At 40.7% G+C, this 27075-nt stretch overlaps 1 protein-coding gene across 4 annotated transcripts in view; it reads right to left on the bottom strand.

Moving 5' to 3' along the window:
• Positions 1 to 16070: 16070 nt before the first annotated feature.
• Positions 16071 to 27075, bottom strand: part of UBR3 (ubiquitin protein ligase E3 component n-recognin 3) — a 240482-nt gene continuing 229477 nt past the window's right edge. For all 4 annotated transcript variants that reach the window (XM_089779752.1, XM_089779753.1, XM_089779754.1 and 1 more), the window contains 3 exons: positions 26324 to 26533; positions 22522 to 22661; positions 16071 to 19731 (listed from right to left, as the gene is read on the bottom strand). In XM_089779752.1, coding sequence (XP_089635878.1) covers positions 19614 to 19731; positions 22522 to 22661; positions 26324 to 26533 — 468 coding nt within the window. In that variant the 3' untranslated portion in view covers positions 16071 to 19613. The remainder of the gene's footprint in view (positions 19732 to 22521; positions 22662 to 26323; positions 26534 to 27075) is intronic.

The following is a 27075-nucleotide window of genomic DNA, read 5'->3' as shown; positions in this document are numbered from 1 at the left end:
TTGCTGCTGGCTTAGGGTCTCTGGGCTGGAACCCGGAGAAGTGGGCAGGCCCAGGTTCTCCTCAAACCTTCACATGCCATCACAGAGTCTGCCCCTGAGAAGGGAGACCAGGACTGCACAGGGGTTTTTACCCCCAAAACCATGAAACCTGTGATGACTGGCTGTGGCTCCCTGCCTCTAGTAATGCGAAAGAGGCTATGTGGAGGGCCACAGCGGGCCACTGAGGCTAACAATATTCGCCAGTAATGTGAGACCTATGGGACAGGGCTGGAGCTTTGCCACAAGATCTATATAAACATGGCCAAGATTTTCAAGAGCAACTAGTGATTTTGGAAGTCTTGATTTTTGGCGCACAACGCAACACTCCTTTAAGAGGCCTGATTTTCAGAAAGTGCTCACGACCAACCCGCTGAAAATTGCATCTTTAAAGATATGTCAAGCTGAGCATGGTTGATTTACAAGTCTTGCCTACTGAATTGTAGTTGGAAGGGACTCTCTCACAAGCATTGGGAAGGGCATGCTTATATGAGAGTGGTTATGCTTTGAGCCAGAGATATCAATTCTGTCTGGAGGAGACATACCTGTGGCTAGCTGTGATCGAGCTAGGGCACTAAAAATAGTGTCGCTCCAGCAGCAGCAGCAGCAGGAGCTAGACTCCCTGAGAAGGTTCCCCTTCAAGATGTTAGGCACATATTTGGGCTGCAGAGCACACCCACTGCTCATGTACTCTATTAGTACCCTAGCTCAAGCCTCAAGCTTGGATGTGCACCTCCAAGTTAAGATGCAGACATACCCCCATGTCAAGTGACCAGAGGAAAACTGGAGAGGGATGCTTTCCTTAGGAGTAGAGGGAGCTGTGTGGGGGCAAAAGGGTCATGCTGAGCAGAGGGTTGTGGGAGGCATAAGGAGTGACTATGTGGGAAGCTCTGTGTGTGTGCACTGCTGGGCAGCAGTAGTGCCTGTGTAACAGACACGCTGGCCAAGCACTCGCCATAGTCAGATGATTGCGGCTGCCAGCTACTGTCACTCTGGTCAGAGACACCGGCATATAAATCATGAAAAGAACTAATGCACTGGTCTTTGGCAGTCTGGGTGCAGTGGATTCAATGGAGACATGCAGCTGTGGAATGCTCTGCGACAGCCTGACACCTTGGCTTGGGACTTGAACACTGATCGTAACTGCTACATTACAAGAACTAGCAACCAAAGGACATGGAGCGAGCCTGACAATGTGTGTCATGTGCTCCCCGTCCCTCTGTTTCCTTAAATACTTCAACATGCGGGGAAAACATGAGACACACATAAGCCAAGGAGGCAGCCATCCCTGCTTCTTCAATTTTCAGCTGTTTCACAAGAGAGAAATTGTAACTTAGCTTAATCAAATGTTTCTAATTAGGAAATTCTCTTCAAGGAAGCGGGAGACCCAGAAGAACAACCCAGGTGCTGCTATGAATTCTGACAGTCAATGCCCTGTCCACACATTCACACTGTAACATCCCACACTTCCCACATCCACCAGTGCTTCAAGCTAGCACACAGCTGGGAAAGGCAGTAAGTAATCTCACTGAATGGGATAGCATTATCCCAAACTGTATTGCTTTCTCCCGTCTTCCCTAAACTCCAAGCTGCCTTCCCTTATCTCTCCCCCAATTCCCAATGACCCTCAGACAGCAACATACTATTTTAAATCTTTGCCCCTTCTGCCATCCTAGCTCCTCACAAATGCAGAGCCCAAAAGACAATTCAAGCAAAAAAGAAAAGTACATCCACGTATACCTAAAATTCATACCAGCCTTTTAAGAAACTACAGCCAGCGACCCAGTTCCCTGCATACTGAAGTTATTTTATGGCATCCTTCATATCCAGAACACATTTCCCACTCATCATGCTAGTTAACAGAAAAGCTGCACAAGCCAGTGAGCACCCCTGGCCTAATATCTATCATTCTGTACAAAGCACCACTTTCGGAATGAGGAGATCCTGCTGCTCCCTGCTTCCCTCTCCCCTCTCCGCCCCCCCGTCTCTCCCTCCCCCACACACACATGCTGTGACATCAACTCAGGAGGCAGCTCAGGTCTTCACTACACAGTCACTTGCTGTTGTGAAGTGTTCAGAAGGAAAACTTAGCACTGCAAGGGACAGAGCTTTATTCAATAATAGAGTCATTTTAACGGGAGCTTGCAGCATCCTAGGCTTCAGTGAGACCCTGATCCTACATAGGTCAGCCCTGAACTTACACAGGGCACTGTTCCAAAAATCGTTCAATACTGAAGAGACCAAAAATCCATGGAACAGTTGAGGGAGGAGGGGGCATGACAAAAGGAGTAAGATGCCTGAGGAGCTTGGAACACGAGATGGTTGCTACCCCTGGGGCTTCAAAAGGTAGAGCCTATGTTTTTGTTTGGTGTCTCTCCAGCACCTAGTACAAGTACTGACCCATGACAAGGGTGCCTACATGCTACAGTAATACAAACAACTCCTCCACCTCTGCAGGGAAGTTGGAGTGCCCATGGCAGATGCCTTCCCCAGCTGCACCACTCCGCTTCTTTGTGTTTAGGAGGCCAGTGTAGGCCTTGCATGAGCAATGAAAGAAAATGGAATAAGGAAACAGAGGCAAACAACGGACTAAGCATTAATTCACAAGTGGCCTTGCAAATCATGTTGTTAGCAGATAAAGAGATAATCAGAAAAGTAATGTGTGATAAACTGGCAGCTGCAGATTTGTTTACTAGCATATTTTGTAGCTTGTGGACAGTTCTGGATTTGTTTATTATAGACACATTAGTCTGTATCTCTAATCTGATTTATTATTGTGTGCTTGTGGAGCTGTGGTAAACCCCTATGCACATCCCACTGCAGTTGAGCTTCATCATTGCAGCAAAGTGTTGCTGTATGCTGCTAAATAACAACAACAACAACAACAAAAACCACCTCAATTATGAGTCTGGATTTGGGCTAATTTTTTGGTAACCAAGTGACAAAGGTCTTGAAGAAAAAATCCCAACATCCTGGATGGCAGTTACCTTTTCCTGCTTCCTACCAAATTTATGATTTAGCTTCTTCTAACTGTTGCTTTTTTCCCCCTGCTCTCCAGCTTTGGAGCCACTCAGCTTCATCAGATGATTTTGGAACCATTGACATTGCAAATAATTCTGCACAAACAGGAGACTGGACACTGACACTAGAATTTAGTGAGACTTGCACTACAAATGCAGAAACTACTTGTAGGTGGTTTGCAGCTAGTGGGATGTTGGTCAGGCATGCTTTGGCTTTCACATTGTGCACTGCTTCACATCCATCGCATATTACAGGGAGGCAAAACTCTTCTCCATTGTCAGAAAGAGACAGATCCTCCAAGGTGCTGAGTGATCTCAGTGCCATTGAAGCAATAGAGAAGTGGGTATTCAATCATTCGCAAGTGATTTTCTGTACTTAGCTTCAAAATACGTTGGTAAAATATCATTCTAGTGCTTACCTGGCCCCTTGTATGTAAGGGTTGCATGAAGCTCTTTTTCCTCACTCTTTTTCTTTTGCTCGTCTGCAGCCTCTCCCCTCAGTCCTCTTCTCTTCCCTTGCACGTCCTTGTGTTAATTCCCTAGACTCTGCATTTAGGCTTATCAGGTCATCTGCACAAACTAACAAAACAGACTATCTAGAAGGCACTATGCAAGTGCATGGTATATTGTTATACACCCTGTCCCGAAGCCAGTAGGTCTCCTCTCAGAGGGAAATGGACAGTGGATTAAACATTTAAATTAAAGGCAAAAATTGCTGGCCTTTATTTTAAAAATGAAGGGGGGGGAAAAAGACCTACCAAAGTCTCCAAACTCCTTGTTTTCGGTTAATTTACACTGCCGCACTATCTGTAGGAGACTGAGATTATTCCCCTCTCTTCTGTGTCCTCAGTGATGGAGGGCTGGTTAAGACTAGCACTAATCTCTCTTTTCTGTTAGTTTTTCTCCCCATAGTTGTCTGATCTCAGGAATGCCTCTTCAGTGAGCCTCTGTAGGCACCAACATAGCAAGAATTTCATCATTGTCCTTGTCCAATGAACTCTGTCATACAATCTGTGTTTGGCAAAAACACTGCAAAACTGGTCCCTGGCAAGTCTTCAAGCACCCAAAGAGCCACAGTGTCACTTGCCAAACATCTTTCTGTGGTCACAGGAGGTCAGTAATACAGACACTGCAGTATTTCTAGCGGAGATTTTGAACAGCACAGGATACATGACTTAAGCTAGCAGCACACCAATAAAAAGCAAAGCATTTCTCACAATGGGCCTATGTATAGCTGTGGGTGATATTTTTATGGGGTATCCACCCATGTAGCACCAAGCATGCTTCAAATTGTGAGCACAATGGAGTTAATGCATTCAGATTTCCCTTGCTTTTAGACTGACCCATATGCACACTCATTGTATTGCTGCTACAGAAGACTCTAGCCTGGCTCCATGTCATTTCACAGTCGACTTTCTTCCTTGGGGATATCCCTGAATTCCCACAATGCTGAGGGGCCAACACAACTAGGAAGACAACTCAGGGCATTTTACAAGGCTCAGGAAAAATGGAAGTTAGAGCTGCTTCTCCTTCTCACTGGAATCTTTGCTCCCAAGGATATTTTGCCTCTGCAGGCAACTATCTATGCACCACAAAAGGCTTCTTCAGAGCTATCTACTGCTTTTCCCATGGGTCACTTCAGAGTATGGACCTCTGTAGGCATGCTCCCCTCAGGGCTATGTCCAACATATACCACAACCAGTGCTTTTCCTGGGTCCAGGGTGCCCAGCTTCTGGAGCAGGCCCTTATCCTGCATCTCAGCTATTGTAATCTCCTCTTTTCTGGATTGCCTCACTCAGCTGCATTCAAAATGCTGCTGCCAGAATCTTCACTTGTCACTTTGACCCTGAAGCCCCATTCTGAGTCCTTTTAGTAGCCTCCTTCCTCAAGCGCATCAAGAATAAGTTTTCTTGCCTTCATCTGGAAGGGATGTATTAGCTTTGCCCTTCCTTTCATTACTGTGCTCCACTGAAAAGTTGTGGTGAAATGCAAGGACATCCCCAAAAGACTGACGGGTTCCCTGGAGATGTACAGGGACTGGCTCTGGACATGCATTTTCACTGCTGTAGGGGTTAAGACTTCAAGCTTTACTTCGCAACACTAAAAAAAAAAAAAATTAAAATCCAGGGGCAGAGGTTAGGGCAGTATGCTCCATAGCTCACATTACATTTCTGTGTTAGTCAGTGGCATTATACTGCACCTTTAAATGGAGACAGACAGACAGACAGCCTGATCCATTCAGTGCAAGGGCATTTTCTGCTTTGTTTCTTACAGTGGCCAGATGCTGTCACTCATAAAAAGGCCAAATCCAAAGCTTTCTAGCTGTATTTCCCTCAAGCCTATTGATTTAAATACATTTTTAAAATGTAGTTAAAATGTTTGTGTAGCCTTGGGCTTTATTTTTCTGAGCAAATCTTTAATTTATTTAAAGTAATTCCTTTACTTTGGATTTACATTTATATTACAGCACAATGCCCTATTGTAAATATCTTGAGTTTCTTAGAAAAAGGGTAATAGAACACACCATAAAAGTAATATTTAGTGTGTTTTAAAGAAATGGTTATTTCAAGAAATGAAATCAATGAATTTAAACACATAATTAGCTAAAACTGCCTTCACTTGATGAGTATGAAATATTTTAATTATTTGCATATATCCAAAGTAATCAGTTTAGATTTAATCCCATATGGACTTTGAAAATATTCCTTTTAAAAAGAAACAATACTGCGTAAGTTCTTTTTTTCCCACACCTTAATGGGTTTCGAGTTTTTTGTTGCTAAGGGACTGTACTGAGATATGGGGGAGATCCATGACAAACCAGTGGCAATTTAATTTCTCATACCAGTAAGCCAAAAATCCAAAGTGATCTCATCAGGCATACTGTGCTAAAGTCATCTTACCTCAGCGTCTCTGCTGCCCCAGCTGCTTCTTCTTAACTCCTCATGAATGTGCACATGCAGGTCAGGTAACCACCCCTTCTTGGGATCGGATTTGTTAAAACCAGAAAATAGGCAGACAGTTCCCTTTGGCCTTTCCAGGCACAAATAATTCTTCATAAGCTCCTTTCTGAGCTCAGTAGTTCATCAGTCCTCTGCCTAGTTAAGAGAGGGTTACTCACTCTCTGCAGTAACTGAGGTTCTTCGAGATGGGTGTCCCTGTGGATGCTCCACCTTAGGCGTTTTGGTGCTGAAGCGCACCTGGCCAGAAGATTTCAATAGCAGTGGCTTTGACAACTAGCTCGCACATGCACAAAAGCGCTGCACGCGCTAGGCAGCTAATGTGCATGCGCGAGATACGATCTCCTCATCTCCTTTTCTGCTCCAGGAAAGTACAAAAAAAAAAAAGGCAGAAGGGAGGAAAAGTGGGTGGTGGAGCACCCAAAGGGACACCCATCTCAAAGAACGTCAGTTACTGCAGAGGGTGAGTAACCCTCTTTTCTTCTTTGAGGAGTGTCCCTGTGGGTGCTTCACCTTAGGTGACTATAAGCAGTTTATCCACTGGAGGTGGGAGCTTCAGACAATGTAGTGTCCTTTTGGACCGTGGCAAGGATTGTATGTCCGAATACAGTTCCTCTGGACACATAGGAGTCCAGAGCATAGTGAATAGCAAATGTATGAGTAGATGACCAGGTAGCCAATTTGCATATATCAGACAGGGAGATGCCCTGTACATAGGCTGTTGATGCTTCCATGGCCCTGGTCAAATGTGCATGAAGTTGTGCAAGTGGTTCTTTACTAAAGGTTGAATATGCTATTCTTATGCATTCAACTATCCATTTTGAGATCCTCTGGGAGGAGATGGGGAGTCTCTGGGATCGTTCAGGGGTTGATACGAATAACTGATTGGTTTTCTGAATTTGCTTTGTTTTTTCCAGGTAGAATGCAATGGCCCTCCGTAAATCAAGTGTGGGGAGCATGGCCTCTGTCTGGTTGGCGTGGGGTTTGAGAAAAAAGGCTGATAAGTTAATAGGTTCATTATAGTGGAAAGAAGAAGGCACCTTGTCCTTATGGAAGGTGGTGAAAAGTGGGTCTGTCATGAGAGCCACAATTTCACTGACTCTCCTGGCCAATGTTATTGCCACTAATAGGGCCACCTTCATGGAAAGGTGAAGCATAGAGCAGGTCACTATAGGCTCAAACAGTGTACCAGTTAAGGCCCTCAGAACCAAATTGAGGTCCCAGGCTGGAGCTGAAGGCTTAATTAGTGGATAAGTGTTCTACAATCCTTTGGGGAACTTCTTGGTCGTGGGATGTGTAAATAGTGACTTGCTGTCTATTGGCTGGTGTAAAGTGGTTATGGCGGAGAGGTGAACCTTAAGGGAACTGAGTAAAAGCCCCGAGTTTTTGAGTTCAGTTATGTATTGCAGGTAATTAAGTGGAAGATGGGTTGAGATTGCGGAGGCGAGAGCAGGTAGAGAATTGGTGCCATCTGTACAGGTAAGTTACGTGAATGGATGTTCTCCAACTGCTAAGAAGGATCTGTTGTACCTCATATGTGAATTGTGCTTCTAGTGAAGTGAGCCACTGAGGAGCCAGGCCTGAAGGTTCAGGGTGTGGAGATTAGGATGCTGATAAAGATCACAACATTGAGTGAGGAGATGTGGGAGCCATGGTGACGCCGTGGGCAAGCGGCTGATTGTGATGGGCTGGACAAAGCCGACCCTGCCACTGGAGACCTTTCAGCACCCTGGCCAGCAGCAGGAGCAGTGGAGAGGTCCTCCGACCTGGGTAGAGGAGCAGCCCTTGTGGTAACCAATCAACGTGCAACAGCCCAATATAAAAGGAGCTGCTAGGCCAGGGCCAGGCAGTTCCTTCCTGGATCTTAACCCTAGCAGGCCTCAGGGCTGACTGGGGAAACCTCAGAACTTTGGACAGCTCCGAGTGGGTGTGGCATTGGTGGCAAACAAGTCAATCTCCAGGAAGCACCATTGTGCAAAAATGTGATGCAAAATTTGATCTAATTCCCATTTGTGGTTCACAGGAAAGCTCCTGCTAAGGCTGTCTGTGGTTATGTCGACTTTTCAGGGAGATGTGAGGCAATTAACATTATATTGTGAGCATTGCACCAAGGCCATAACCGGATTGCCTCTCGGCAGAGGGGGTAGGACCTCACTCCTCCCTGCCTGTTTATGTAGAACATTGCAGCTTGGCTGTCCCTAAAGATCTGCACTGTGGAGTTGGAAATAAGGTTCACAAAGTGCCAGCAGTCATAGTATACTGTTTAGAGTTCAAACACATTGATATGCATCGTGGTCTCTGTGTGAGTCCACCGTGCTTGTGTAGTGAGGGTACCCAGGTGAGCTCCCCAGCCCTGCTGTGGCACATCTGTGATGATGGTGAAAGATGGGACTTGCCTGTGGAAGGGGACCCCAGTGCACATGCTTTGTGCTTCTGCCCACCATTGGAGAGAGCGTTTGACCATGTTTGGAAGTGAGACTAGCTTGTGTAGGCTGCTTATCCGAGGTCTGTATACTGTGCTCAGCCAATGTTGTAGAGGCCTCATGTGTAATCTGACATGTGGCACTACTGTAGTTGCTGCTGCCATGTGGCCTAGTAGCTGGAGACATGCCCTGGCAGGAAGTTGTGGAGCCGGTGTGTGAAGTTGTGCCAGTTGTAGTATTGCAAGGAACCTCTGATAGGGTAAGGATGCAATAGCATGGATGCAATCGAGTTAAGCTCCTATAAACTCTAGCTCTTGGGCTGGTTGGAGCTGGCATTTGGAGAGGTTGATTTGGAGGCCACGTGAACGGAATAGCGACATGGTGGTCGTGTCTGAGTCCTGAGTTTCCTGGAATGACTTGCCCCTTATAAGGCAGTCATCAAGATATGGATAAACTGACACTCCCTGTCTTTGCAGGTAGGCCACCACAACTGCCAGGACCTTGGAAAAGACCCTTGGCACCGTGGATAGGCCAAAAGGTAGTACTGTATACTGGAAATGTTGTTCCCTTGCTGTGAATCATAGGTACCTCCTGTGCACAGGATGTATGGGCACATGGAAGTACTAAAGAAAGATTAACCAAGTAAGGAAAAGAAAACTAAGACTAGCTGTATCTCAGAGAAAAAATCTGGAGAGTGCACTGTGAGTTCTGACCAACGCCACCGGCAGCAGAAAAGGAACTGAGGAGATCATATCTCATGTGTGTACATTAGCCGCCTAGCATGTATAGCACTTTTGCACATGTACGAGCTAGCTGTCAAAGCCGCTGCTATTGAAATCTTCTGGCCAGGCATGCTGCGGTGCCAAAACACCTAAGGTGGAGCACCCACAGGGATGCTCCTCAAAGAAAAAACTATGAAGATACCCACACCAGACCATGTCTCCCTTGACCCATGTGGAAATGCCGCATTTCACACTGGTCATTCTCTGATCTGAGATCTCTGCTGTCAGCTCCTCTTTCCCCGATGGACTTTACGTGTGTTTTTTTCTGAAGATTACATGATTGTACCTAGATATGTGCCCTGTCATTACAGTTCACATTTTTAAAGTACTGGGACCCATAACAGACAGCCCAGGGTGCACATAAGCATTCAAGGCCAAGGGTTCTGTGGCACGCACGCTATATAGATTTTTAAAGGATGCTGGGGAGCAGCCTCTATTTGTGAAACATGCCAACGAGACAGGAAAGCACGGAAGAGCAGTTCTGAAAATTAAATTTAAATCAGATTATTAAAAGAGTTTGAGGGTGGGTGTAGGGTAAATTGAGGCAGTCCATGGTATCTTGCTGAGAACTGACAAACTCAAATCTGAAAGTATCAGGCAAAGCCTGAGAAGCATATAGTACAGCAGTTACTGTGCCCCTGGTTCCCCTGGCAACCACATTCCAAAAGGGCCTCACTTTGATAAGGCCGATACCAAACAACCACGTGGGATTGTTTTTCATTGTCTGCTTTGTTCCTAGAAAGTAAACTTGGATCCCAAAGATCGCAATACCACCCCCACAGGAGACGCATTATATTTCTTGCCGACAAAATCACCATCAACATGCCTTTGTTTATGTTGACTTATTTAGCTTGTTAGGAATAACTACCAGTATTAGTGATAACATGTTAAATTGGCAATGGGCGGAGATACTGTGTAACTGTCGTAGACCACTGTCTTATGTGCATATCTTACTTCCGCTGCTAGACCTATCAAATCACTTCTCCTCCGTCCATCTGCTACCTATATAATCCAATGTATGTTTTGGTTAAGTTAGTGCTCACCGGGTTAACCCCTGATGAGTACTCCACCAGCTGTGTGAACCAATAAATCCTCTGCTTGTTTTCACCTGCACCCAGCGTGTCCAAGAATTATTCCCAACAGTGGGTCTTGTCTGAGATGCACCCAGTTAGCAGTCGGAGGGTCAGCAACAGCAGAATTACTGTGATTTACTTCCTGGAGGGAAGTTATGAAAGAATGAAAGGATTTCACTTAAGCGCTGGGAACTCTTTTGAGCAAGGAACCACCTTTACAAAAGGGAGAGTTTCTGCCTTAAACAAAAGAGGAATGAACTGCTAGTAATCTTCAGTTAAGATTTGAACCACCCTTCACTGAAATCAAGGGAAGTTTTGTCATCAATTCCAATGGGAGCAGGGTTGGAACTTTAAATAGACTTTGGAAGATTGTTGAAACTGGGAATTTGAGAGAAGCTAATAGCTGAGGTATTACAAAAGTACATATGAAACTATGTAGCAGCATGAACTAAGGTAACTGTAGCAGGAAATAGCTTGAGAATTAATTAAAATATGTTTCTTATCAACCAACTTCTGACCAAAACGAATGCACATAATGGTAACAATAACCGCAGATAGCACAATTAAGTACCAACTTACTGTATTGAAAAGAAAAATATGGTGAGTTGGAATGCCTGACATTACAAATAGGAATTGCTTTAAAGCAGTAGTGCTAATTTATAGCGGGTTGAAAAGAAACCAATAACTAAGATTCATTCGTGGTTAGGAACTACACCAAAAATATGAATTAGGCCATAGGAGGTGGTAAAGCAGCACTATAGATAAAGATTCCATAAGATACAAATTCTAGGTGGAAAATACTGAGAGACAGAATCTATATGGCTCTATTGAGCAAACTGACCTATGAATGTGGCAACCAGTAGCAGTATGGTATCTCCAGGACATGACTTGGAATGATCCAGATTCCATATATTTGCACTCTGTTTTCTCTGCAGGGCTTGCTGCTGTGTAAGGCTGAAGACCTCTTCTTCCTTGAGGGCAGATATATATTTTACATATATCTAATCTTACATACCTACACACACAGTGGTAGGATGACTGAAGAGGGTTGCAGCATGGTCTCATTGTTGCTCCCAGAATTATTTGTGGGAAGAAATGATGTAATTGCAGTGTATAAATACCTGATTTAGATTGTCCAAATCTCAGCAACTACCCCAGATTTTTCGAATCTTCCCAGTTAGTCTCTGCATGGAATGTGTCAACTGAGTTTTAAAGTGGATTATCAAGCAAACATTTCAAAATAATTTTTTCTTTACAGATTAATGAGAAAAGTGCCTTCTATTCTCTACTAATCCCTCAAAGACAAACACTTTCAGCCACTAATACAGAATACTGAAACAAAGCAATAAACTGAGATATTGAATTCTAACATGTCAATTAGGGAATAGTCCCTACAGAGACAGTACTTGACAATTTTCATGTTAGAAAATGCCCTATAAAAATGAACTGAATTATGCCTTCCTGATTCAAATAGCCAAGAATGTTGATTATTTTTTAAAAATCCACAAGCCCTATATTTGCTTCATTTTTGCTCACAGTACAACACTTTCTGATGGGTTATTTAGTGGTCAAATCCATCTGTGCAGTCCCGCTGCTTAGAAAGGTAAATTACTTAAATGGTTTGAGCTTTCTCCTGTTTATTGTTGCCAGGGGAACCACTTCATTGGTATTCACCAGTGTAAATTGTTTGACTTGCATTTCTGAGAGCCAGATGCAACAGTGAAATGCAACATTCAGGAGAAAAAAAATCTACTGCCGCATACCTGAAAACAATCTAATGTACCGAAAAAAGGTCACAGAAGCATTGCAGCTTAAATTGTTTGTTTTGGATTTCTTCTTGGCCTTTTAGTTAAATAGACAGATAAAACTTTTATAATTTGGTATTTTCATTGTAGTCCTATGTGTAAAATTTATCACTTTTAACCACAATGCACATGAAACACTAAATAGTGCTTAATCAGAAGACCTGGTCAAATTATATTTCTAAAATAATGTCAATTCAATTTTTCCCTGATTAATTTTTTGCCCCTTTAATGTTCTTTCACTTGTTCAAATTAAGGTTATCATCTTGATTATATTTAGGAATGAAGTCTTGATGTTATCAATGTACTGTATTTCCAATTAGCTTCCATATTCTATTTATCTGAGGGCATTTGTTAAGTGGCAATGTGATCCACTGTGGAATAGCTGTTTTTTACATATGGTGGAAGATTTTTTTCAACAATATGAATGGCCCCTTGAAAAAAAAGTATTAATGCAGTATCTGCCATGTAAGGTGCACTACACCCTAGATTCTGAGTTTCTTTAATGAGACCAGCCTCTTGTAGAAGAAATGGTTCTGGAAGGTGTTGACCTCCAACAGGCTTGCAGTGGATATTTAAGCCACGCTGGTTTTGGGAAGCGAGCATACAATCACTTGCTAACAATTCAGACCATGGAGAAACCTTTGTGGGCAAGAGCATAAAGTTTTAAAATTTGATGGAATTGCTGCAAAGTCCCACATGTGTTCTGTTTTAAATTTGCTCCATGAAAGCAGCACTTATTATTTGCATGACTCTAACATCTAGGAGTCTTCCTCATGGACCAGCATCCCATTGTGCTAAGCACTTCACAGAGAATTGCTCCAAAGAGTTTACAATTGAAGTATAAAAAGACAAGAGAACACACACAGAGGCAGACAGATGGGCAAGGAAAAGGAAGCAATAAACCAATATTGAGATACTAATCCCTACTACTGCTTTCAGGCCTTTGTTTTAATTTCACAAAACCAAGTTAACTACTATTTATATTTTACACATTATTATGCCATAAATCCCTCAGTAATGGTAAGTATTTGACACAGAATTCCCTTTGTAGCCTTGATCTAAGGGCAGAGGGATCCACGTACTGACTCAATTCCCTTTAAAAGTTGCAGGGAATTTACCCTACTCATGTAGAATGTGGACCACAGTTTGGTCAGGGGGTGCTTGGGATCGAACCTCTGCTGGAAGGGCTCCATTTCTATCAAGTGATCAGAATCCTTAACTCAAGGTAAGCCTCACACACACCCCAAACCACACATCAAATACACTCACTGTAAGAACCATGGAGGGTTTTTTGGAGACCTATAGCAACATCATAAGACCCAGAAATACCCAGAAACAAATGGAGTCAGTTAAGTCTTCAAAGTGGAGTTGTAACATACTTCATGTGGATCACAACACTCAGCAGGCAGCCATCCACATTCTGAACTAGCTATGGATTCTAAGTTGTCTTCATCGGTAGTCCTGAGTCAAAGCACATTCAAGTAACCTAAACTATTTACTAGAGTATTTTTAGAAGATTGCCAAGAACTTCGAGAGGTTTGGATAGGCGCTCTTTTATTACAAGGTAACCGAGGCCTGGATAAAGAATGGTGAGGTGTGCATGATAGGGATGGAAAGGAGCTATTCTGCTCCCTGGCTACATGTCCCCCAGCAATCCCCACACATACTGAACAGGACCAACTGGACCCACTGGTGAGAAGGAGGCATGGAATTGGTTAAGGATGACGACTAAAACCCGAATTTTCAAGTACATCAGCAAAACCCCATGATCACATGCTAAAAGTTGTTGACAGATCTGAAAGAACGAACACACACCTGTTATTTGCCCAACACCAAAACTTTCTGCTTCTTAATAAGTGAAATGAAATCAGTCTTGAACATAAAGGAGATACAATTCCGAATCCAAACACAATGGTTGGAATATCCAGTTAAAATGAGAAGTTTGGTGCTACCAGATTTCAAGGGATACTCATAGACTCATAGACTTTAAGGTCACAAGGGACCATTATGATCATCTAGTCTGACCCTCTGCACAGTACAGGCCACAGAATCTCACCCACCCCCTCCTAGAATAATCCTCTTACCTATATCTCAGATATTGAAACTTCAAATAGTTTGAAGACCCCAAGATGCAGAGAATCCTCCAGCTGTGATCTGTACCCCCATGCTACAGAGGAAAGCAAAAAACCTCCAGAGTCTCTGCCAATCTACCCTGGAGGAAAATTCCTTCCCAATCCCAAATATGGCGATCAGCTAAACCCTGAGCACGTGGGCAAGACTCACCAGCCAGACACCCAGAAAGTTCTCTATAGTAACTCCTATCATCTCTCCATTGACCTATTTCCCACTGATAATGATTTCAAGGGATACTGTATTCTACTGCGCCAGAAATTAGACTGGTACCAGAATGGATCTCCATTAGAAAGACAATCACAGTTACAAATGGAACCACGACTGGCAAACCCAAATACATTATGTAATTGTGCTGGATTTGTACCCATGATATATTACCCAAGCTCAAAAGTGCACTTACTAAGTTGAGTATATTTGAAGCACTTGACTCAACAAAAAGAACACTTCCAAGTAAAAGCAAAAATTTAAAAAATGATGCTTTCAAACCTGGGTTGAATGAGGAAGTTTTAGATTTTGAGGAAACGGTCACTACGATGAGTGACAATATTGTTTTAGGATTGGACAACCTTAAAACAAACTGATCTAGCATATATATTAAAATATGAAAAGAATGTGCAATATGAGTTTACAGAGAAGAGATAAGATGGAGGAGGTAAGAGCTCTGTGTAACTTGGAAGCTTGCCTCTCACCAATAGAAGTTGGACTAATACAAATATTGTCCCACTCATTTTGTTTCACTAATATTCTGGGACACACACAGTGACACCACCGCTGCAAATGTAAGTTTATGCATACTGCTTACTTCATTAAAAATATCTCCCACATTCTTGTTCTCAGAATACTACTTTTGCTGAAATTTTCTTTAAAAAAAAAAAATTCAGCCTGAATCAGATACCAACATGGAAAATTTCAGCCAGAATGGTTAAAGTTTGGCAAAGATAAAAGCAACTGATAATAGGATGTGTCAGGCATCCTTAACTGTAAACTGACTACCTACCTGTCCTGCCTATTATATATACACCCACATACATACATATATCATCCATACACAATGTATGAAACTGAATCCCAGGAATGGTAAATCCATTGCTTCAGTCTAGGCTTTACAGAAAAATACATTTCTCAGAGAAAATTCATGCTTTGTAAGGGTGGTGTGGTGGAGCAGAGAAAAACATTGTAAGTTCCAGCTCATAAACATCTGTTTTCACACTTGACTAGTAAGATAGATTTACTAGCCATTTGGTATATACCAGAGATGAAATACAAAAAGGATAATAAGTTGTTTATTGGGTAGTAAATTATTCAGTGATGTGAGGGTTTCCATGGAGTCTGCTCCAGGTTTCACAAATTAAAAGACAAGCATTCACTGCATCAAGAGGTAAAATTATAGAAAATAGCTTCCCGAGTGATAGTCTTATATGGACTCATTTTGAATAATTCTAAGCAGGGCTATGAAGGCTAATTTTAAAATGTTTTTCAAAATAGTGGGGGTTTTTTTAAGCATTTCCCTGTGTCATGCTAGTGCAGACATTACAGGAGAGATGTCTGAAGGATAATTAGATTAGTTGCTTGAAACTCATAAATTTAACAATAGAATAAACAGTCAATATGGCTCTCAAACAGTATTTTAAAAGAACAGGAATATTTAATATGTAAACACAATGTCTGGAATGAAAGATAGTGATAAGAGACAGTACAAATTAATGAAAGTGAATGTGTGAACAAAAAAAAATCACAATTAATAACCACCAATAAAACCAAAACATCAGCCTTCATCTTACATTCCTACACCACAGAATAGTGCACAGTCAGTATTTTACTCTCACTCTCTCTCTCTCTCTCTCTCTCTCTCTCTCGATAATCAAATCTGGTCCCTGGCAAAGCTATAATGAGACCTCAATGGATGGTGACACTTGCCTGGCCTTCCATAGAGCCAGAAATGGCAAAATCTGGTTCCACTAAAATCATTTTATACTGTTAATACAGAGCACTGACTAAAGGACAGAATGGAGACTCATCGACTCATAGACTTTAAGGTCAGAAGGGACCATTATGATCATCTAGTCTGACTCCCTGCACAGTGCAGGCCACAGAATCTCACCCACCCCTCCTGGGATAATCCTCTCACCTATATCTCAGATACTGAAGTCCTCAAATGGTTTAAAGACCCCAAGATGCAGAGAATCCTCCAGCAAGTGATCTGTGCCCCATGCTACAGAGGAAGGCGAAAAACCTCCATGGCAATCAAATAGTAAGAACCAAGGTGTAAGTGGAATTGCTTCATCACAACCTTCTAAAAAAAAAAAAAACCACACATCCACACTCACCAAGAGGATAAAGACTAGATTAGTAAATACAACATAAGAATGGCCATACTGGGTCAGATCAAAGATCCATTTAGCCAAGTATCTTGTTTTCTGACAGTGACTAATGCCAAATGCCCCAGAGGGAGTTATCAGAACAGGTAATCATCAAGTGATCCCTCTCCTGTCACCCATTTCCAGCCTCTGACAAACAGAGGCTAAGGGCACCATTCTTAGCCATCCTGGTTAATAGGTATTGAGGGACCTATCTTCCCTGAATTTAACTAGTAAGATGAAGCAATATTTTTTTGAGCAGAGCATTACTATCTATCACCTGTTAAATATTCAAAGAGGCTTACTAAATCAAATTCATTACTAGTTTAATTGCACTGAGTTATCTCAAAAATAAATTTGGCTTCTAACCAAACCAAACATGATTTCCCCTAAATCTTGGCTTTTTTATTTGGACTTTTAATTGTCAGCAGTTTTCAATAGGAACTGAAATAACAGCAGACTGAGGTAAAGTTTGGACTCAGATAAAGGACCCCAAAGTGGTATAGCTCACAGCAAGATGAAATTAAAAGAAATTAAGTTATCAAACACACAAATACCAGTTAAGTGTCCAAAAAGATAAAACATGCCAGAGTTGCTTTATGTACAAAATGTTTTTGCTTATACCATTAATACATTACATAAAGATTTGGACACCAACCACATATCAACAACAAATATATTTCAAATAATTATGGTAGAGAATAAAAAAGCCCACAGACACAAAATGATAGTAGACTTTTATTAACATATCTTACAATGTTGATTACTGTATTTCTAATTCTGTACTTTTTGATGTGTTATAAAGTTTGATTTAATTTCTACAGTAATGTACTGTACTTAAATGATCATTCATACAGGATACCACACCAGTACATCTGAAGAATACACATACCCACACCCATCACTTGAGTTTGGAGCTGTTATTTTCCAAAGAAAGCTTAATATAGCAGGCTTTAAAAAAAGTTATGGGGGAAATCAAAATTCTAGTTTAGCAGCATGCATGTATGTTCAAGTACAATTCTTGAATCAAGTGCTTTTTTCTTTTTTAAAATTGGCTGGTGACTAATTCACCAATTCCAAAATAAACACTATGAAATACCCAGATTTTAAAGTTAAGGCTAATAACTTTACTTCACATCCATATGCACAACCATAAAACATTCCATTTTAAATAATACACAGTAATCAACTTCTGGAGACATTATCTCTTGTAAAATATAGCATCAGAGTTTCAAACTATAGATTACTCAGTTCATGAGCCCTGCAATAATGTTGTGCTGGAGATGTAAATAATCTTTTTGCTCTTCAACCATGTTTACAAAATGGTCTAATATTCATAATCAGCAATGCAAAAATATTACAGGCTGAACTTATGATACAGTATTTAAAAAACTATTATTTTGGAAAAGACAGCTATTTAGTTGGTGAAACAGAATAATTCTAATCTTACAAGAAGTATTCTAATGCTTTGGAAATATATATATATATTTATATGTATATATAAAAACAGCACACCATTATCATGTATTTTAACTATAGATCTTGGGGGAAACTGTTAGGGCACACCCTTTTTTTAAAGTGTATTTTACTGTCTCTCCACTTCTTTTGACCGTTACATGGTCATTGTATTTCCCCTATACATTTTTTACTAGATAATGACTTTCAGTGAGACCCTGAAAGAAGGATCTGTTTTCATTTTGTACACATGGTTTTAGCATTAGATTTTTTTTTACTTTACACATATAAATTTTATTTTACATAACAAGCTATGAAAAGCCCATAGTACCAGGAACTGCTTGATAGAATTAGCCAACAAATATCTGACTCATTTGAGAGAAAAGCTTAATAGCAATATATTACATACCAGTATTTATCTGTAATCTTCCCTATCTACTTACAGTGTGGAGTTTAGCCCAATCATACCTAGTCTCAACGATTTTTAAGTCTTCTGAATATAAACTGTTTATTCGGCATTCTTCCAATGAGGATTCAAATGTATTGCTCATTCACCAGGGCTACTTCTATTGCGCTTTTTTCTTTTTAGGAAATCAAGCAGAAAGAGCACTGATTACTCTGCACAAATACAATACAAATGAACCTCTTGAGCTGACATGAAAGATTCAAAATTATGTTTTATTTGCAGGATAACCTGCACATTTCCAATCCAATCATTCTGAAACATGCATCTGTTGGCAATGGAAGGCAGACAGGCTTATAATTAGAGCTTGCCATGTACAAATTTTACACATATAGTAAACATCTACATATGTTATCACCCCTAATTTACTCAACTGAAATGGCAAATTTCATTTCTGGAAAAGAAAATATAAAGAAAAAAATATATGTCCTTTTTTCATAATAAGATACTTAATTTGTAGCTATTTCACTTATATTTGGAAAATATCTATTAAATTCCTGAGAATAAATAAGGTTTTCAGCAATGCGTGAAATCTTTCAATAGATCCTCTCACAGTAAGGTGAAATGTTCTCTAAAAAGTTCTTTTAGACCTACTGTTATTATATAGGTTCACAAATCATGTTTTATACAATTACAAATGAATATCACACAAAAATCTCAAATTATTACAAGGCAAAGAAAAATCTATCTAGTATGTTTAGCAGATTCAATTCACATGTACAGTGTTTCAGAAGTTGCTAAATGACTCAGTTCCACCCAGAGAAATATAAGGTCCTGGGACTTGTCACTCCTAAACAAGTATAAGTATAACTTGTGCTTCTCATCATTAGTGGAATTCTATTTTTAAAAAAAAAAGCTAAAAAACAAAAAGACTACTGAATGAATTTAGATTTTTCACACCATTCAGCAGAGATTTTTAAATTTTATACTGTCATAACGTTAATTTGAAAGCAAAAGCACCTAATTATTGAAAGACTTCATGTATTTGCATCTTTTCACTTTTCCCCCCACAGTGAAAGAGCTAAACTCCCATTCAGTTGAAGCTACGGTCAGTCAAGATGCATTCATTCATGGTAAAGGCGATGATATAGTTGGATAATAGCGATAATTTACAACCCATTGTAATGTGGTCCCCATCTTTTATTAATGTGATCAAATGTATGAGATACCCACTGCTGTTCAAGCACCTTGTATCTTTCCTTACATATGTAGAGAGGTTTACCACGCCTACAGGAAAAGAGAAAAACACAAAACAGTTAATAGTGAAAAAACAAGGAGAAAAATGTTATCTGGTGGCTCTAATAGTAATAGTCTAACAATAAAGTTAAAAAGATGCAAAAAATCATTTTCTTTTGAGTTCATGTGTACATCTGTATATATTTATATTCTAGGATGCCTGCCTTCATTTGTTTTAAAGCACACATGTATTGAAACTGTTGACAAAAATAATGAGCTAAGTGCTTAGACATGACTGTCCAAAAGCCGGTATTGTAGGAAAAGTTGTGGGAGAAGCCTGGGGGGCAGAAGTCTAGGTATTGTAGTACACAACATGGGTCTTGCAGGGAGGTAGTGCTCAGTGAAGAAAGGGCTCTACTGGATTGATCAGAACATCCTGGAAAATGAAGCACGCAGGGATTGAGTGTTGCCTGAGCAATATGGAATGTGACTCTGGCACTTGAAATCCAGGACAGGGTGGCACTGCTGTCCCATGCAACAGACAAAGGGGTTGTCTTACTGCTTAGTTCATTAAGTGTTTATTTGTCAGGCAACGTATGTGCTTTCTAAAGCAAAGATAGGCAGACATCCCATACAAAAATACATATACCTAAGCAGAAACTGAAAAGACATAATGAATGCATGATGGAGAAGTGGCCAGGTCACTATGCCACTCACCAGGTATGTGCGAGGGAAGTGACAGAAAGAAACGGAGTTGGGCAGCTAAGCTCAGGAGAAGCTGCCCTTGCCCAGGATGACAGCAGAGAGCTGAGCCAAGAGAGGTGCTGGTGAGTGGCCAAAAAAGTCATGTGTGCAGCAGATGAGGGGTTTGGGATGCATTGTTGGTAGACTATGAGGGAAACTGGGAGGATCTTGGATGTTTTGGTTGATGGAGCTGTGGTGAGCTAGATGTATTATTACAGGATGTGTATGTGTGTGTGGGAGGGTGGATAAGTAAGTAGGGGCTGGAGGAAAATGAGTGTCATCCCAGTCTGATCAACTGATCAAATTGACTTTAGAGTGCCTGAAAAGAAGTTGGAGCATAGCAGCATATCTTGCCCTAATCTGAAGTTTGCAAACAATATTAATTTTGTGAAAACAATATTTTATTTTTCTCACCAATGGACTATTTGGCTTGACTACATGTGCACTTTGGATGGAGGCTAATGACTAGGACTCTTCAGCTTAGAAAAGAGAAAACCAAAGGGCAACATGATGAAAGTCTATTGAATCATGAACGGTGTGAAGAAAGTGAATTTATAATACTGGGGAAGCGCTATTTATCTCTGTGCATAACACAAGAACTAAGAGTTACTAATGAAATTAATAAGCAGCAGATTTAAAACAAACAAAGGGAAGTGCTTCCCACAATGCAATCTATGGAACTCATTGCCTGGGGATGATGTAAAGGCCAAAAGTATAACTGGGTTCAAAAAAGAATGAGATAAGCTCATGGAGGATAGGTTCAGCAGGGGTAATTAGCCAAGATGGTGAGAGATGCAACTTTATGCTGTTGCTGTCTCTAACCCATGGACTGCTAGAAGCTGGGACTGGATGATGGGATGCCCTGTTTTGTTCATTCCTTCTGAAACACCTAGTAATTGTCAGAAGACAGGACACTAGGTTAGATGGATCACTGATCTGACCCAGGATGGCTGCTCTTATGTGCCTTGGAACGTGAATTTATTACATGTCATGTGAAGTCTTTTAATTGCCGTTCTGCAGACTGGATAAATGTATGAGTAAAATGTAAGTTAGGTTTTGAATATAGGTGCTTTATCTTATAGCTACATCACACTCAAGATGGATTTTGTAGACTCATGTGTGACAGAATTACCAAATGGGAGTCATGTTTACAGGGCTCCTGCAACATAACATTTAACATAGCATCATGGGAAAAAGACACTTGGATTCATTTTAACATGGAAGGCTGCAACTTTATTATCATTTTACTTGAAATGTGGGGGTCAGGCTTGTGTGCTAACCCACACTCCAAAATACCAGGCAGTTATTTGGGCCCAGTAGGTGTTCAGTGGCCAAACAGACAATATTCAGGATCAACCCCTTATAGCCTAATCCGAAGGAATCACTCCCTCCTCTGACTCCTCTCACCCTGTCCCTGTGACAAAGAATGAGGAACACATGAAGGGCAACGCAGTCTGTGAAGACTTAAGATCTCCCCTTTTCCCTCCAAGCCGACAGAGTCCACCAGACTTAAGGAGCAGGCCCTTTTGCCCCTCTGCACTAAATACCAACTGCAAGTTGCAATGTAATTATAAACATGGAACTTTTAAATCCCCTCCTTATTCCTTATTACTGTTAAGCCAGCCTCCAGGCTGCTGCCAGGGAGATGAAAATACCTATTCGAGTTCTTGTCAATCATTCCCCATTGGAAAAATTCCTCAATATCCCAAAATCTGGTGATTGCTCAGAATCACACCGTCATAGAAGCACAGCTCAAAGTACACCTTCGTTACAGGGTAGGGCAGCAACCACAGCAGAATGGCTACAGTATGCTCTGAGGGCTTCATAAACAATAAGCAGAGTGGGGGAGGGAGGGAATGAGAAACACAATACACACCTACAACATAACATAGTTAATTTCTTAGCTGTCAAGCTCCAGATTATTTTATTTCTATAAAGAAAATCTAATTAGGATAATATAACAAATGCAATGACAACATTTATGTTTCTAAATATGTGCTACTCAGGAAGTGAGAAGGTATTAATTACAGTCTCTGTTTTATTACATTCTGTAAACATAAAGCAGCAAAATTAAAACATGCTTTATTAAAATGTTACCTAAGATCTCGGTCTTCTTCACCATGTGCATCTAGATAAACAGAACCCCAAAGGCAGAAACGATGACCTCGAATGATGATGATTACAGATGCATTGATCAGAAGAAATATTCCTGTCCCAGCTCCACAGTTCTGAGAATGCTAAAAGTTATATTTTGGTGTTAGGGAGGGAAGAGAAGAAAGTTCCTAATAGTGTCCTGCAGTTTTATAATTAAGAGGCAAGAACATTTTATTTCAAACACACGTCAATTAATTTGAATCACGTCACTTACTAAAGAACAATTTGATCCTTGCCCCTAGTGTACACTTATCAAACATGAATGGGTCAGATGTTACTAGGGATTTGCATGATAAAATACTGGTTGGATCCTCCATGGTCCAGTATCCTTGGGACCTGAGCAGTCCCAAATGAGGGATTTTTCTGGACTAGGGGAGGCCCCCTGCCAGTGTGGCTGGGGAGCACCAGTCCTGGGGGGATCCACGGCTCTTTCTAGTCCCACTTCTGCCAGCCCAGCCAGGCATCCCTGGCCCAGCCACTGCCAGCCCTGCTGCTGCCAGCTGTCTGGAGATTCCCATGGCAGGACTCCCTAACCACCACCAGCCTCTCTGTTGGCAGCCTGGCTAGGGATCCCCAGAGGTGGCTCCCCAGCAGCTGCTGGCTGTACTCTGAGGCTCTTGGGTCCAGCAAATCTGTGGTCCTACTAGACCACGAATGTTGCCAGACCCAAGAGTCCCAGATCTGAGAGGTTGAACTGACATACCATGCATTTTATGAATAAGGCAAATCCTCCTACATCATGGGTTCCCAAACTGGGGGGAGGAAGGGGTGAAGAAATTCCAGGGGGGGGCACAAGGCGACCCAGCCCCTAACCCCCGGTGAATCCCCCCTTAAGTTTTGCTGCTATTTTTGTTTTTTGACCCCGGTCTGTTCCTTTATTTTTTTCTCAACAAGTTTTTTTTGCTTGGGGGGAGGGTGGTGAGGGTCTCTCAAAAATCAAAAAGGGGGTATGCTGCTGAAAAGTTTGAACCACTGTCCTACATGATATGTTGCCATAACACATATACACTAAATTAGTTCCGCACAGAAAATGGTTGCAAACTCAAAAAAACGAGTGTTGTCTGAGAAAAGCAGAAGAACAACATCATGCTGCCCTGGGGAAAAACTAAATTATTAAAGAAAACTGAATGAAAGTGTTAAGAGCAATACCACTAACTTGCTCTAGAAGAAGTGCACAATTTGATAAGGCAAAATACTATTTTAGTGAACAGTAAAAGCATTTGGATTCAGATGGTGTCTCTCCCCTCTGTTTGTCAAAAGCTGGGAATGGGCAACGGGGGATGGCTCACTTCATGATCACCTGTTCTCTTTATTCCCTCTGAGGCACTTGGCATTGGCTCATATAATGAAATATTCACAGTAGTAGGCTGCACGCTACCCTTCCAAATGGACTCCTATTAATTATCTGAATACTGTATTCTATTCTTTGTCATCTGCAGTATATTTTCATAAAAATTATCTCTCAAATGTTGTCTTATGTCCAACTATTTTAAAGTTTGATCATTTTTTTCTCCTATTGTATTATTTTTGTGTGACTGAGTTGGAGATAATACTATTTTCCACTTATAAAGCACCTCTCACCTTAAGCACTTCAAAAAGGTGCATGAATATTATTCTTAGGGTTTTTTTCATCATGTAAATTTTTAGGAAAAAAACACATTCAGAGCTTATACTCAAAAGAGTAACTCATGGAAATGTAATTTTAAATGGTCAAGTGTCATTTAATCCCAATGCCGTAAAAATATTTTAAAGGAAATTACTAGAACTCTGCTTGCCCTGTGAAAACAGTAGCCAGCTTTAAGTACAGTTTAATAGTTACCATTTCAGGGTTGATATTTGCAAATCCATCCTACTATTAACTCTAAGTTTTTTTCCTTGCATTTTATGCTGGATGGGGCATTATCACCCTTGAAAAAATTAAGAAACCAATTTTCAGGTTCCAGAGCTCCCAGGTCTACCCCTTCTGCTCTCAGTCTCTTGAGCTGCCTAACATGTCACATGGCAGCACACAGAGTTCTCAGTGAAACTACCCACATCCACCCACCCATAAATGCAAAAGTCACTAGGATTCAAGAGTAAGGAATATATTTTTAAAATATTAGAAGCACCACATTTTTAATTGTCACTACAAAAATGCAGCCTTAATTATCTTTATTGTGCAGGTGGGAAAATTGAGGCACAAAACCATGGAAAATGAGAACACAATCAGTTAAGACCCAATTATTCAGAAGTTCTTGCATATTTTGGGTATTACAGTTTTTCACTGTTCAGATGAAGACAATTGGAGTCACCTAACTGATGAAAACCTATCACGACCCCTGAAGTCAATGGGAGTTGCAGACAAAAAAAAACCACTCAACTTTTTTGGAAATCTTGAGCCATCTAAAGCCCGAACACTAAAACACTGACGCACCCAAACTCAGGGGACATTCTGAAAGTTATAGGCAAAAACTGACTCAAGTTCATACATTAAAAAAAAAAAGGTGGTTTAGAATAGGAATCCAGTTGTGCTGATTCTCCCTTCTGCTTTTCTCTAACAGCAGAAATATACTCCGACAATGAAGAGCATGTGATTTACAGAATCCTCATGAAACGTGGGAGTCTTTAATTTTTAAATCATTTACATGAATATCCATCTAAATATAGTACTGATAAAATTGTAAACATTGATAACTCTTCTGTGGCTTATGTGAAATGAGTTTGTCGTCTCAGTCAACTTCCTAGTGGCCAACGCGCCACAAACAACATACACATAAAAATCATTACAACACTGTGTAGCCTTACTCTGAAACTTAGTATAGCTTTCTAATAATTCTTCAAGTTTTATATTAAGATTTCTTGGGACTGACACTGGACATAATACATTTAAAAGATAATGATAAAAATCCTATTTTCAAAAACATGTTTTCTTAATAACATTAGCAACAATCCAGATTAATCAAATAAAAATTAAAGACCACTATCTGTGTTGTTTACAGTTTGCATTTCATTCAGAAAAGGAAAATAGGCCACTCAATTAAACTTGTATTTCTCTTCAGTTTTGCTTTGTAGCTTCCGAGCACTTGTACAAAGCTATAAAATGAGGGTGAACACACTACAGGATATTAAAAATAAACTCATTTTCATTCACATTTAAATAAAACAGCTACAAATATCAGGCTGTATAAAATTTGTATAAAAACTAATTTTTGGACTTAAAAATCAATTTATCTTTAAATGTATTTATACCATATAATGGCTAGCCTTCTTGTGGAAATACCATGGATACATTAATTCGGGAACAATCACAAGATTCTTTTCTCAAGTAAACTTTGCAGAGATGGTACAGATGAACTTCCAAGTATGAGTGGGTGACAGCCATTAACTTACAGAACTGTTCTACCCAGTTAGTGCCATCCGCACTGGCTTCAGAGCTGACCCTTTGCTCTCCTTCATGGAAAGAGAACAATAGTAGTTGCTGTCCAAACACAAGGAAAGTGAGGACTGATCCTCAGAGGATGAAGAACCTACATCTCTCACATGAGCTGCCCCTGGGATAAGACCAAATGCCAAAAAGGCCTTCTCCTCCTAGAATTTTCCTGTGAGGGTGCAGACTAAAAATCAAATTAAAACATGCTTGGAAATGAAAACTGTCAGAGCTGAGAAAGGACAGCAGAAATTCTGAGCATGTTTTTTTGTTTTTTATTTAAAGATAGAGATAAAGCTACAGTAGTTTGAATCACTTATTGTAGAATTTCTCTCTTACCAGTACACATTCACAGTAGCTCTGTTGTTTGCAGCAAAGTCCTTTCAAACATACAAAGGTACCACAAACTAGACAAACAGCTGGATCTTTGGGAACCTTGGTACAGACAGTACAAGTCTTTCTGTGATAATACTGGAAGATGGTATTGTAATTTTCAGGCAACTGAAGGAGACATGGCAAGTCCCACTTAGGCTCCTGTATAAGCAAAGCCTAAAAAGAACATGACAGAAACATTAGTGCTGCATGTGTGTATTTATCTATACTGCAAGAACTTTAGAATTACAGAATATACATGTTAAAATTTTGTTTGAAGGAGCGAAAATGTGCTCTTTGAGAATGTGCTCTTTACTGCATTCCACAGTCCTTTCAATGCATTCGGCCTGAAGACAACTAAACATGGCTTCCTATGGAGCCTATTACAGCTACATTAAGACTTCAGACAAAGAGCGTTTCTAAAGAACAGTGGTTCTCAACCTATTTACCATTGTGGATCGCATATGTGGCCCACAATATGTTATGTGTAGAGCCCTACAACTCCATGAATATCCGCTGATATCTGCATCTGTGGATGCAGATATCCACAGCTTATTTATGCAGATATAAATTTTATATCTAGAACCCTGCAAATTTGCAGATATTTGCTTTATATCCATGGGTATCTGCAGCCATGAAGGTGGCTGTGGATATCCGTGGCTCATTTTTGCAGATAGATTCAAAAAATTTTATCTACGCAGCATTCTAGTTATGTGGGT

This window comes from Pelodiscus sinensis, chromosome 7 (assembly GCF_052426305.1).
Source record: "Pelodiscus sinensis isolate ZL-2025 chromosome 7, ASM5242630v1, whole genome shotgun sequence".
NCBI lineage: Eukaryota > Metazoa > Chordata > Testudines > Trionychidae > Pelodiscus > Pelodiscus sinensis.
This window is presented reverse-complemented; position numbering and strand designations above follow the sequence as displayed.